The sequence below is a fragment of the Gambusia affinis genome, linkage group LG14 (genome assembly GCF_019740435.1).
Source record: "Gambusia affinis linkage group LG14, SWU_Gaff_1.0, whole genome shotgun sequence".
Lineage (NCBI taxonomy): Eukaryota > Metazoa > Chordata > Actinopteri > Cyprinodontiformes > Poeciliidae > Gambusia > Gambusia affinis.
This window is the reverse complement of record NC_057881.1, coordinates 11,639,137-11,653,578: the sequence shown is the minus strand read 5'-3', so window position 1 is coordinate 11,653,578 and position 14,442 is coordinate 11,639,137. Positions and strand designations below refer to the sequence as shown.

Below are 14,442 nucleotides of genomic sequence, written 5' to 3'. Positions count from 1 at the left end.
GGTTGAACAAAGTAATAACAACGGGGTTGCTGGTACTTAAGTCAGTAGTAGCTGCAGTCCAAAAACAATGAGAGAAAAAACTAAAAGCATTCTAGCTCTCTAAAAGATCCTATTACAAAGCACTTTGGTTTAGTACACAATAGTTGCAATGTTTCTAATTAGTGAAAGCTTTTTATTTCTTGTGTGTAGTTTGTGTTACAGGTGTTATCCACCATACACTTGATGACCCCTATAAACTTTTGCTTTGAAGAAATGACATTCAAGACGAACTTTACTCCATATGGGGCATGATTCAGTACGGCACATGACATGCTGTCTACATGATGTGTGAGAAAAGCCATGCATAGGACTCAGTGGTGCGGATGACGTGGAGATGATACAGTATGTCACATACCAGTGCTTGATACGGTTGTGTGGGTAAAGTAGAATATAATGCACTGATGTAACTGAAGATATTTGGTCTTCATTTTATGTCATTATGTCCACTGCCATTTAAAACACATATACATTAATTTTATGTATGTATGTAAGGTGCAAACACGTACACATACACGCATACACGCCACAAACAGTGCGGAGGGCATTAGTAACGTAGCCTTCAGCAGTCACATACGCAGCATAGCCTTCAAGAGAGAATGTATTGCTGTAGGCCATAAACCAGAGGCCTTGGGCAGTCACAGAGAGCGCTGTGTGTGGGAGTTTTGGAGGGGAGGAAGAAGTAGAGAAGAGAAGCTTTTTTGGTAAAACGCAAAGTCCCTAAAAATTTGTTGTGAGAGTGAAAGAAAGCAGATGTATTTCTACTCCCTCATATACAGCACTGTTTTGAGTGTTTGCGCGAATGTGTAAGTACAGCTCCATCATGCTGATGCAGGTGTTGCCCTTGACGACAGTGCAGTCGCCAAAGGGAGCCAGAGTCAAACAAGGATGTGCCTCAGAATACCAATCAGATATCTCCTGAGAGAGAGGAAAAAGGCCAATGGCAGATATCTATCTGGCTTTCAACCCATCCCTGCTTCTTTGTGGGGATTAAATGATCTCACCGAATTAGAAACCAATATCTTTTGTGCATTTGCTGATCCTAAATCCCTTTAGTAAAAAAATTTAATTTGTAAAAGATCAGATTTTTATTTCAGTTAAAACTAAATTTAATGCATCATGTTTTTGGTAGTTATTAAAGGCCTAGCCTACTTAGCCCTAAGAAACATGCTTAAAATTGAACCCACCCCTCACTAAATTTTATGGAGGTTCCAATCTTGATCAGTCATTGGTCCTCAAGCAACTTAATATTTCTCTAGTATGACTCCCACTATATTTGCCAGTAGGCATGAAGACCTAATTTTGGTGCCAGATATTATCTTTAACCCACAGCTAGCATAAATGACTGTAGTGCCATCTTCAAAAATGTTCCAGATAGACACTCAAGAAAACTTTGGAATTGTTTTAGTTGACCTAAATAATTTTGGAAAGAAGTGGGTCAAATTATACAGTAAGGATCATGACATGTTTAGTGTTTAACCAATCATCACATGTAAAAAATGCATTATAACACCTTATTTATACAAATGCTCACCCTGCTTTCTTTAAATCTTCATTTTATTCCCCAGAGTTAGATGGTTTACCAAGCAAAAAAAAGAATCCCACAATTACTGGAAAAACCGGAACTACATGAAAAGGCAAGCTCGAGTTCAAATACATACGTAGAAGGACCATCAAACTTTCTGGTCAAGTTCACCTTAAAAATAACAAGAAATATGCCCAAGGAGCACTTGGGCATATTTTGCCCAAGTGTTCAGCTAAAGCTGAACTAAATTATTATTGCTTCATATACTAAGTCAAAACAAATAATGGCGTTCTTACCTTATTTGGATTTGACGCTGTAATTATCCACACACACTGGGCATTGCTCTCATATTGAATTGGAAAGTTGGGAGATGTAAAGGTCCCTGATGGCCCCTGAAGATTACTGCCACACGTCTTTGCTATAAAAAGAAAAGGGAAAAAAAAGGACTTATTGATCTTGTCATCGGTGAGAACAGTAGATTTAGCTGAGACATTAGCAAAAAGCTATTGAACAGAGTCACCACAATACCATGCATTCTCAATTACCTTTCTAATTAACACATTTAGGTAACGCTTAACCCGAGTCTCTCACAGTGAAAAACAGAAAGCCAATTCGCATCGTTTGAGGGTCAAAGCAGAAGTTCAGTGATGAACAATTAAAAATGACATCAATGCAGCTGAGAGCTGGAAGGAATGAGCGTGTGAGCTCAGGAAGTGAAGAGAAAAAAGAAGATAAGACTGAAGTAGGGAGAGGAACAGAAAGAGGAACAGAAGGTCACATAGATGTTATTGATACTGTCAGCAGCATCTCCCTGGATAACATTACTTAATTGGAAGCTACTGGGTGTGAAATACCACAGGATTAACTGGAGTTCTGCTGTTGACTGATAAAGACACTTACCAGCTATTTATTCCAAACATCTATTTAAAGTAAACAATTTCAGAGCAGGAATGTAAGTGTGTTCACTTACTGTGTTGTATGTCTAAACACAAACTGTAAGTTTAAAGACAAAACCACTTTGAGAGACCAACAATGGCATCAAAATGAACAAATATTTCCTGTATGTTAGTTAAATCGTGATTTTCTACAGATGTGTAAAATTGTATTTGAAATGCCAAGCTTTAAAGTTGTAAACCCTCAAACAGCGACACTTAGTTTTACATTCAGTGGGGTGTTTAAAACGACACATGCTTGGCGTTCGATAAGCCAACTAAGCCTTCATTAGGCTTTGTTCTCTGACTGGATGTGACAGAGAAGCTGCTTGTCTGTCCTTGGGTCGTCCTGTTAGACTCGGGAGGTAATTTTCTGGTTGGTTTGAAGCAGAGTTTGCTCTTTAATGAGTTTGTTCAGCAGCAGTTCATAAGAATACATACAGTCACCATACACACACAGAGAGAGACACACCAAACAACATTATCTGTTGCACACTACTTCAAAAACATTTAGTACAAACATGAACAGAGTCAAAAAAATATCCCTGAACAATAAACTTAATAGGCTTTCAGTGCCATGAAAACGTATGTGACCCCATTTAAGAAATGTAAGTATTAAACAACGACAAATTTCAACTGTTCTCTCAAACCACTTCAAATCCACCAAAATACAGACTTTTATGGACTTTCTCTCCCATGATCTCTCTCTATGCTGCCACTTTTACTTAGTGGTCAGTGGAGGGAAGGAGGGGAATGAAAGAGTCATACTGCAGTTTGTTTGCAAGAATGTTTTTTCATTGTGTGTGTAATGGAGTGTGTCCGAGAGGCGCTGCATGAGAGTGTCAAAACAAGCACAAGTCCCTTTAGAGAAAAACTGATATCACTTGCAAGTGATACTTGATACTTGGATTCCCTGACTGCGCCCCAGCTGAGTCTTGTTTCTATAATTCTCGTTGCAACTTTGACTGACCTTCCCTCGTCTTCGGCTGATTGCGATTTATACTCTAGGAGATACCATGGTGATAAATTGTGCATGCGCATGCTTGAGTTAGACAAGGTAAATGATTCATCTGTGTGCCTCCAGAAACTTTGTGTGCCTTTGTAAGTATGCGTGCGCTTTGACAGCTCAATCAGCGTATCCTGAACAAATGGCCGACCCATCACCGTGCCAACAATAAAATGGGCACTATTTTGCTGCAGCGACACTGCAGAGAGAGTTATCACCAGAATTACCAGAGAGGATAACATCCTATAATATATATTAAAACAACATCAATTTATTCAGCATTTGAATCCCATTTAATTTTTCTATTTTTTGCGGCCGTTAAAGTATTTAGCATATTTCAATGACTGTCTTTACTGTCAAAAGACATTAAGTTTAAGCTGGAAGTGTACATATAAACTTTTTTTTTTACCATCAGACAATTAATCAGACCAAACTTTTGTTTTATATCAGTCAGAATTACCAAAGATTATTTCTATTTGATAAATGCTACGTCAGTGAGAGAATAGATGTAAAAGATTTATTTATTAAATTCTTTGACATCACAAGTTCTCAGTATTTGGTACCAAAGTGTTTAAACTTTATGGCCTAAGTGAAACCTTTTGGATATCCTGTCATAAGTTCAGGTTCTATCCTTTTAGCAAATTATTAGTTTTAGACCAAGTTAGACCAATTAATTTAGACTTCTCCATCTTCAGAAAAGGTGGCTTATAGGTTGGATCACAATCAAAAACAGTAATATTTAAAAAACACAGTAAATGGCACCAAAGTATCAACTTTAAAAGAGCTGAAAGATAATTTGTTATTAAAAGTGGAAAAAAAAGTTTTCTAAAAACAAAATAAAAGTTTTTAATCATCGATGGGGTTCCTTCCAATCACATGTAAAAACCTTTAGTTTATTTTGTTGTTGTTTTCAGTGAAAACTTTTCCCAAGATTCCTTCCCAGAGATTGGGCCTCTTTGGGAGTTAAGCAAAAACAGCCCCAAAATAGGACTTGCAGTCCAGTTAGTTGGTGGAAACCAATTGACAGGAAAACAGTGGTTTCATGTGGAGCCAAATTAGACTTTCCTGCCTCTTTATGCGAACATTGCTGCTCATTAAAAAGGGACAGTAGGAATATTTAACAAGCTGCTTTTGCCCACTGTGTCAAATACACCAATGCCAAAGGATACGTCCATTTCTATGTCTTAGAGACACTGTGGGCTTAGATAAAACAGAAGTGCTTTTTGCCCGGAGAAGGAAAATAGAAAGATCTAACTTTGATTTATTCTTTTTCTTTCCTTCTCTTTATTATCTGAAACTGGCACAGTGTTTTATGGGTTTGAAGCAACAAGAGCAACATGACTTTCAAAGAGTTGATTTATTACAGATGAAATTAAGATTTTTTATAAGATCTATCTTTTGCCAAAAGCACACTGTTAAGATTAAATGCATACTTTTGACAGGTATATTATAGACAAGACCAATGAGCCCACAATGATGACTAAAGTCCCACACTTCATTTTCTTAAACTAAAAGGAAAATCCCCATGACTCTCCTTTTCACCTGACTTTAACTCACACAAGTTAGTGACCCACATAAACAGTTTGGAAGTGAACCAAAATTAAATGAGGTTTCAAGTAAGGATTGCTGTGCCAAAGTCTCCCATAATGTAGCTCAAATGCCCTTGCTCATTTTTCTCCAAAGTTTTGTTTTATGACTTGATAGCATTACTAACGTGCCCCCATAAACACTAAAAACACAACTCTGGGAAGGTTTTTAATTTTTAATAGCACCCAGCCACTGTGTTTCAACCGACGATTCTTTTTACCTGTCTAAGCTGCCTTACATTTAAAGGTCTATACTGTGACTTTGCTGCCTCCTCAGCAGGATGGCCTTTGTGGTTATTGAATCGTCTCTGCAGTAGAGGCTCAGCTTCAATCATCCATACTGCGAGAGCTACCGAAGCATACAAAGAACGGTTAACCCTTACGTGACGTAGATAATCTCTCTGACCCTGCATTCCACTAAAACAGACTGAAAAAGGGAGGAAAATCAAAGACAAAATAAAATAAAATGTAATCATACGGATGATTTTTCTACATGCTCACAGTGCAGATGAAGTCTTTGGTTTGGCATAATAGCATAGAAATTCATCAAGTTGAAAATCATTTTTTATGCATATTTTTCTGTCTGGATCATGGAATTTTGAATTAATTAGAAACTAATTAATTAATTGGCCAACTGCCTTACATTGTCTTGATCACTTTTGTACTGCCAAATCAAATTGGGTGAGGCATGGACTAAACTAGATGATCAAAGTTATGCTATTGTATCATGCCCCAACATGTTAGCTTAGGATTTTTTTAAAGTCCACTCCATTGCAAGGTGAGATCTCCATGGGTCCTTCTTGTTTGTCCAGCATATCCCAAATATGCTCAACTGGATTGGGATCTCCCTCCTGGGTCAGTCCCTATGTGTATGTGTGGAGTGAGCCAAGTGAGCCTTTAAGGGCTGTATTCACTCTACTATCTTAGTGAAATCTCTACCATAGCTACTCCTCAATCAAGTAAGATTAAAAAAATTACTTGCATCAATCACGTGTGTGGTTGAATTATAATAAGTCGTTTGGGTAATTTATTTTCAGGTCGTTTCAAAGGCGCGATTATTAAATATTCACGGCTTCACAGAATTATCTCATTGAACAAAAATCATTAATCACAAGACCATTTTAAACAAAACAGATAAATTTCAATTTGGGTAATATTGTGGATCATAATTAGCTATGAATACTGGATAGAATATTTGCACAAAAAATTAATTGCAGGTATTGTCTAATAACATTGAAAGACATTCTGAAGGCTTGAAGAAGTAAAGTATAAAGATATCGATGTAGTTCAAAACCTTTTCACAGTTTTGTAATCACTCTCAGTTCATTAACGTACTCTGAACTATACACTCTTTGGTAAAAGTTTAATCTTAGATCGATAGAGCCATATTCCTGGGATCAAAACTTTGGGCAGGATGTTCACTCTGGCTCCTTTAACAAACTTCCTACAGTAGCAGATAGATTGACCAATGGGCACAGCAAATGATTGATGACATCATTAAGGTGGCACAGAGCATTCCAGAAGCACCCGTACTCGTTGGAGCTTTAATGGGCACACACCTATACACACCCACACACAAACACATGCACAGTCATTTACCAAAGTTATTGTAAAGTGGCCGAACTCTTTACTTTTCCCTTTTGTCTTTCTCTGCGTACTCAGAAATCAACATGTATGTGTGTGCGTGTAAAAGTGGCTGACATATAGACCTTGTTTGAGTCAGTAGATTCAGCACATCAACTGAACTCCCCTGGAGTTCACACACACAGACACAGACAGAGAGAAAGAGTTGGCTCAGTGGCCTTACCATCTGTCCATTAATCAAGGTGCCACATGGAGCCCCTCTCTCAGTCTCTGTCTCTGCCTTCGCTCTCTCTCGTAAAGTCTTAAAGGAGCAAAAACTGGGAACATTGCAATTTGATTGCTGCTTTTGTTGTTTTGTTACATGTTTTTTTTTTTACAATTTCATATTGTACCTCATAAAGTGATTACCACTCCAAGCCATCTTTTTTTTTAACAAGTTTCTTTTTCTTTCCCTTCATGCCCTGAAATTAACGACTCCTTTTTAAAAAAAAAAAAAAAAAAAAAAAAAAAATCACTTTATTTTCTTGTTAGTGTTCCAAAAGACATGCTTAGCAATATAAAAGTGTTTTGACAGAGGTGTCCCTTTAAGAAAGCTTGCCGTGTTCTTACAGATTGCCTCTCTGTCAATGTTATTCATGAGTTTCCTTGTTGGTTCATTGGAAATAAAGGTCAAATTTAAGCAGAGAGCAGCTAGAAACAGCCTTACTCTCATTCCAGTTTTATTTAACTCTGTAAAACAGAAATGAGTACTTAGAAAAACATGTTTTCATACTTAGGAATAAAAATGTTGACTTTATAACCTGCTGAACTCATTGAAGGCCCTTAAAATTCTGGTATCTTAGCAAAGTCAGAAGATAAGCCATCTGTCTGATGGCTTCTCTTCTCACGCTGTTTCAAGAAAAATTCATAAGCAGCATCTGGTGACATGGAAAAATAAGAGTCTACACACACTCCTGTCTGTGTAAACGTTATTTGTCAATAAACAAAATGACAAACAAGGTAATTTTGTTTTAGATCCAATCTGCTTAAAATAAATACAATGCTGCCAAAATAGATTGAGTACAACAAATTGCTTGTGTTTTTGCAGATTGAGAAGAATGTATCTTTTTGGCCCTGCTTTTCAGTCAACATTTTGTCCATTTAAATTGCACCACCTTGGTTAAAAGTTTAAAAAATATTACTAATTCTAGAGAATTACAGGGAAGATATTCCAGATATTCCACACGTTTGGAATATCTGTCAAAAAATTAATAAAACATTTTTTTTTTTGACAATACACTCATCAGTTCACATTTTCAGAAGTGTTAGAGTCCTACAAATACAATATCAGTAAAGATGGAATCCTTAAAATACATTTGCATATAATATAATTAGACCTTTTTTTTCAAGTGTAAGTATGCTTGTTCAGTGAGTTTTAACCCGTATTAAGATATATTTTATTTAGTTCTTTTCTAGAAATTCAGTGATGGCATACAATATATGCACATTTGCCAAAGTTTAAGCCGATTGAAAAAAACATATCCTCATTAAATGTTTAAAAATACATAGAAATTAACTAAAAACATGTCAGGAACATGTTAATCTGCAAAATAAGTGCATCATACCTGATTTTACTGCAATGTGTGATCAGAAAATCTGTTAAAATATTAGCACTTCTTCTACAGCAGCAAGAACAAAGAGTTCACACCTGACCTTCAATTAAGTTTCAAATGATTGAGCGTATAATAAAATGTCTATAATTTTCTTGCAGTGTAAGAAAATTACACTGCAATCTCAGACTTCCTAAGTTAGAGATTGGAATCACTTATCTGCTTGAATAATGACCCAAAACAGCAGCATGTATGTAGACATCAATGCTGTTTCTCCAACTTCTTAGTCTATTAGCTCCAGAAGAACTCCTTTCCTATGCCTTCAAGGCATCTTTACTTTTGGAATTTCAATATTGGATGTTTGCGCCTAAGGGAAATAGGTTTAAAAAGAAGAGTGGATTTTATAATACACTCCCTGCTTTTCACATGAAGTAAGCCACCCTCTCCAAAACACTCCATTTCAAGCTCAAAACTGTATATGTAAAGGATATAGCTACAATTTCTACAGTAACACAGCATTGTGGTATTCCATTTTCAGCTTCCTCTTCTGAGTGATCCTTTTACATAGCCTAAATAAAGCCCCAGCATTATTGTCAAAAAGATGAGACCCAGTGTTACATGCACGTTGTCCTTCAAGCAGCCTCAGTGTGGTTTCTCTGGGATTCATAGGATTTTTGAAAACAGATCGTTTTTAGTTTCACCAAAGTACAACCATACATAACAATGACATACTGCAGCTGCTGCAAGAGAAGAATAAGAGGTAAAAATACTCCCATTATAACCAGAGAAGTTTGGTCTACGTTCCCATTTATTTGGTGGATGAAAACTTCCGGTCTCAGCCGTAATAATAATGAGTTAAAACGCAAAAATAAATTGAGAACTTGAACTCTGACTGGATGCAGTACAGATCGCTTATAAGAGATTTTTCCTGCCAACATTGCTACCTACAAAAAAAATCACTTAAGAATATGAAATAATATTATTTAGAACATTTCATTTCCTTCAGTGATGAATAAAGTATTTTTGAATTTGAATTGAGCTTGATGGCATTTTTTTCTAATAAATGTGTAAGCATCTTTCAATGCCCACACATCTACTACCACACTGCACTGTGATGCAATTTTCAATACCCAAAAAGGTAACAAGAAGTAGTTTTCAAAATAGTCTTTTAATGCAGACTTATGTCTCTGTGCATTTTCATTTTTGAGCCTCTAAAGAAGCAAGAGCACCTTATGAAGTATTATACTTATAACACATACTGCTGACTTATTGGTTTCTTAGAAACAGCCATGAGGGACAGCGATATGCATTGTAAAAGTAGTTTATGTTAGAACTCTGGGCAATTAAGTTTTATTTTTTCGCACAAAAGATATGCTTTATAGTTACAGTGGGCCAGAGAATGTAATTTTCCAGGATATTTGTTGACTGGCGGCTTTGTTTTTAGTACGCTTGCTATAGTCTTTCTTAATGTGTTTCTCCTGTTGAGAAAAAAACAAATCCAGGATTTTTAAAGCCCCTTTCCATCAGTGGACACAGGTAGAAGAAAGACTTAACTGGCCTTATCACGGTAGGTTTATTTAACAACTCATTATAGGGTAAAATGAGTCCCTACCAGTCATTAAAAATAATGAAGAGTCAATCCAAATTATTATTACATACATCTAATAATGAGTTAGATAATAAGCTTGCCTGGAAGGATTAAACAGAAGCCATAATAAGAAAGACATGCTGGATTCACAGTACCTCAGTTAAATCCTTAGAAGAATTGGTGTAGTCCTAGTAACATGAACCCAAAGGAGGTCAGTGCACCTGTGTATATGGTTCACAAATAAAAATCCCAGGATTTCAGTCAAGGAAAGTGTTTTTCTTGTGTCCTTGAACCTAAAGGCAAGAGAGCACAACCCGACTCAAGCGAGGATCCACCCTGTTCAGTTGACTTTCGGCCAAATACTAAACTGCCTTGCAGCTTTTATAAATTTTTAGTAATATACTAAATAATTGACCTTCTAAAGCATATGACTAAAGCAGCCTTAAGGTGGAAGAGATGTCTTTGACTTTTTTACAGCTTCTTTTTGCTTACTTCCCATCCTTCTGAAGTTCATTCTGATTACAGTTCAAGGAATTACTTGATATATTAAAACTATGCACAAGTCTAAAGTTATATATTATTTACCCGCATTTTGCTTCCAAGAAAAAAAAACAAAAACATAACATTGTATTTTGGAGTAAACAAAGTGAATCCTAAAGAGCTACAATCTGAAATCTTGGCAAAGATCACCTAAAGGCTTATGTGTTTCTCTGCTCCCGTGTCACGTTTTAACAGAATTTCACACAGTCAATTGTGAAGTATTCATAACTTAACTTTCTCACATTTTTTCACATTAGAAACCAAAATTTTTATGCATTTCATTGGGACATTAAGAAGACAAAGTGCTACATAATTCTGAAGTGTAAGGAAAACAATGCATGGCTTTGAAATTAAAACAAAATTTGCCAAAGCACTGTTTGGAAACCTAACTTTCCAGTGGCCTTTCTTCTTGTCATAGGCACACACACATACACTGTGAATATTTTGTTTCAAGTTAAAGAATGTGTCCCACTACAGTCTCGAGCCAAGTAAGGAAAGAAATGACAAACGACTTTGGCATTTAACATGGCAGACACACTCTCCCTCTTTCCCTCTTTCTCACTGTGTGTGTGTGTGCGTCATAAATCTGGGCCCACCTATCACTTGGTAAATAAACTTTGAAGTATGTCGACTCTTGAAAATGCAGTGTTCAGAGTATAAAATGATTACACATGCATCAACTTAAAAGAATACAGAGATTTATTTACCAGTGATAATACTGGGTGGATGTTCACAGTTCAATTGGATTGTATTCGTAGGCTTGTCGCGATAAACGATAAGTCAATTAATCGTACGATAAATTAAAACTATCGACGTCATTTTAATTATCGGCTTTATCGTCTCTTCCGGCCTTTTTCTCTCTGTTGAAGACACTGAATGAAAAAAGGCTCAACTCCACTGCTCTCCCCTGACCCTCCCTTCCTCATTTCCTTAGTGTAATGCCCAGCGCACACTACATGATCCTAGAGCTGTCGGCCGATTGTCGGCCCATTTTCAAATCCTGAGAGATCACACATTAGCCGACAGAAATCCTAGGTATAATGGTTCGATTGGGTTCGATCCTGACGTGTGGTGTCCAACAATGGGCACAAAACAATGGCTACAAGTCCAGTGAACACATTTTGAAACCAGGCATTAATAAGTGCTTTACTACAATCTACCTGCAACGCATGTGGCTCTAGTGTCAGCGTAACGTCCTGACTGAATGAAAATCATTACAACCTATTTAAGTCACGTTAACGAAGACCAGCTGAAAAGTTACCAGGTTCATCAACCGCGTCGCTCCAACTCCTCCCCTTGTCATTTCTATATTCTTTGCACAAAATGTTTTCTAAACATTAATGTTGGTGGTCTGGCGGTGTCAGCCAACAGGTGACCCGTCAGCTTTTAAGTTCAAGAAACCACAAAAAAAATCGAATAAACAGGCGACCCGCCAGAACCGCGCACTGTAAAAAGCTCAGGCGGGATCTTAGAACTATGGGAGATTCAAACTCCACTCATCATTTTTAGCTTACAGAAAAAGCAAACTGACCAATAAGATTTAGGCTTAGGAATGCCCTTTGACCCCCACAGACTCACAATGATGTGCGCTACATGTTTTGGCACAAAATCTTTTTCTTCTCTCCACAATTCTGTTAATAGTAAAGAGGGTTGGATAATAAAAAATATAATAACTTTTCTTTTTTTTTTATTTACAGGAATAATCTCACAGTGCGTACAGCTGTACAGCTGCAACAATCTATGCTATCAGTCATTTCTGGGCAATTTAGAATCACACAGAAAATCTCCAAAAGGGAATCAAACTTAAAACTCTGAACTAAGAACTTCTGATCACATAATAGCAATTAACCATATCTGCCATGGGAAATTATTACTGATAACTATTGGGAGTAGTTCCTAACATTAATATGATCAGGTAGCATGTAATCATATATACACATATGTATACTATTGTTATAAAGGCTGAGCCAAGAAAAAAAACAAGGAGCCCTTCGTGTTGCTCTGGACCCGTGAAGTAGCTCCCAGTCTCAAAAAGGTTGGTGACCCCTGCACTACAGGATGATCACAAGTGACAATGTTAGAACGATTAAAGTTCTAAGATTATCCTAAGGGGAAAATGTAGGTGTGAACTAATGTGTAGTGTGAACTATTGCATCAGGTAGTCGGATGTGCCCATCTTCTCTATTTAAATCTAATGATTACATTTTCTGCAGGGAGAGGGTGGATTGTAGCAACCGAGATCGATGCCGTTGTTTCTTACTCACTCTGCTGCATATTGGGGCACAAGACGTAACCGACAGCATCTGGTTTAGGATTTTCAAAATAAAAGCTCCTCCAGAGTATATATACTATATACTATACTTTAAATACTATATATACTATATCTATATATACTCCTCCAGAGTATATATATATGTGTATATATAGATATAGATATCTATATATATATATATATAGATATAGATATCTATAAATAGATATAGATATCTATATCTATAGATATAGATATCTATATCTATTTATAGTCTCATAGACCTTCTATGATGACCTCATAGGAGGTCTATGAGGTCATGAATGACCTCACTGGAGCTCTGGTGCAAGGTCTTGCTTCTGATCGTTGCTATGGAAACGATCACATTAGTTCTGCATTTCTCAAACTATAGATGAAATGACTAAATATTTAAATAATGTCATATGTTTTAAATTTATTTAACATAAAGAGATTGACAATAAATGTTTATATGATTGAACTGTTTCATTTGTAGTTTTCTGTAACTGCTGTGGTATAAATTGTCTTAACCCAATTATCCATTATTATTTTTTAACACAATCCTTTGGCTAGCTGTACAAACTATGGTCCGGGGACCCCAGTTTGAGAAAGATGGGTTTAAGCAAATCTAATCTACTATTATCCGACACTTTGATCGCTCCGACTTAAGGGGATAAAGCAGATGAGATTAAAAATTATTTCCCAAAATAATTTTGAAAAGTGTATCTATCTTTGGCAGGAAATCGCATGCATTATTCTGTCATTTCCATTAAATCAGTGTACAAAGGTCTTCAAACAATATTATCGTCTATTGCAATAGCTTTTGAGACAATTAATCGCTCAGCAAAATTTGCTATTGTGACAGGCCTATGTATTCGCATATTTTTTGGTCCTGAGGAACAGCCATCACGGCCTCAATGATGAAAGCACATCTAGAGTCAGAGATGGACTGCAAAATTCAGCAAGTTGTACCTTTACAGACTGGTCTGTGGTCACTCCAGGCGGCGAAGACTTCGGCCACTCTCTGGCAGCTGATGGTTTTACTGCCCTGCAGCACGTAGTCCTCTCCACAACTGAATTGGACCACACTCCCAATGCTACATCAAAACATACAAGCACATAAGTATCACACAGAAAGCAAAGGTTGTGGTAAAATAAAAATAAAATACAGCTTTTTTTTTTTTTTTTTTTTTTTTTACAAATGTCCTGATAAATGTGTATTAAAAAAATCCTCACACTTTTGTGATGTTATTGTGACTGTTCTGATCAGATTTTCTGATAACTTCTTGTTTGCTTGGGATACAGAAGCAACTCTTTAAAATGGAAAAGAAAACCAAAATCACCAATTTTGGGTAGAACTGTAAAAAATAACTTTGGGTTTAAAGTTTTCTTCTATTTGATTGGAAGTAATATCAACATCTTGGAGAGGCCTGACCAGAATTTCTATTTAAATCTGATAGAATTTGTTAAAGGAGTTAAACGAGAGTGATGGGAAGAAGGCCTTCTAAGTTCATAATAATCAAAATACCATTGAAAACACTGAATAAGGTGGTTAAGATTAGCTGTCAAGGCAATAAAAACCTCCCCTTCAGTGACGTGCGGTCAGGGGAGGCAGGTGAGGCAGTGCCTCACCAGCTATCATGGAAAGAAAGAAAATATATAATCATAAAGTAATTTAAATTGTTATATTCATCCGGTGGTTTGTACTAAAAAATATTTATTTTTCATGTAGCTTCACCAATTTCGATTTTTATTTGTTCAAAATCGCTGAATTTTCTTATTTTCCC

General features: G+C 36.4%; 1 protein-coding gene across 1 annotated transcript in view; it reads right to left on the bottom strand.

The window, feature by feature from the left end:
- LOC122844081 (CUB and sushi domain-containing protein 3-like) overlaps window positions 1–14,442 on the bottom strand; it is a 475,440-nt gene that overhangs the window by 142,987 nt on the left and 318,011 nt on the right. Inside the window, exons 12-13 of the mRNA XM_044139260.1 lie at window positions 13,628–13,752; window positions 1,858–1,979 (exon numbers count right to left, since the gene is read on the bottom strand). Of these exons, the coding sequence (XP_043995195.1) occupies window positions 1,858–1,979; window positions 13,628–13,752 (247 nt within the window). The remainder of the gene's footprint in view (window positions 1–1,857; window positions 1,980–13,627; window positions 13,753–14,442) is intronic.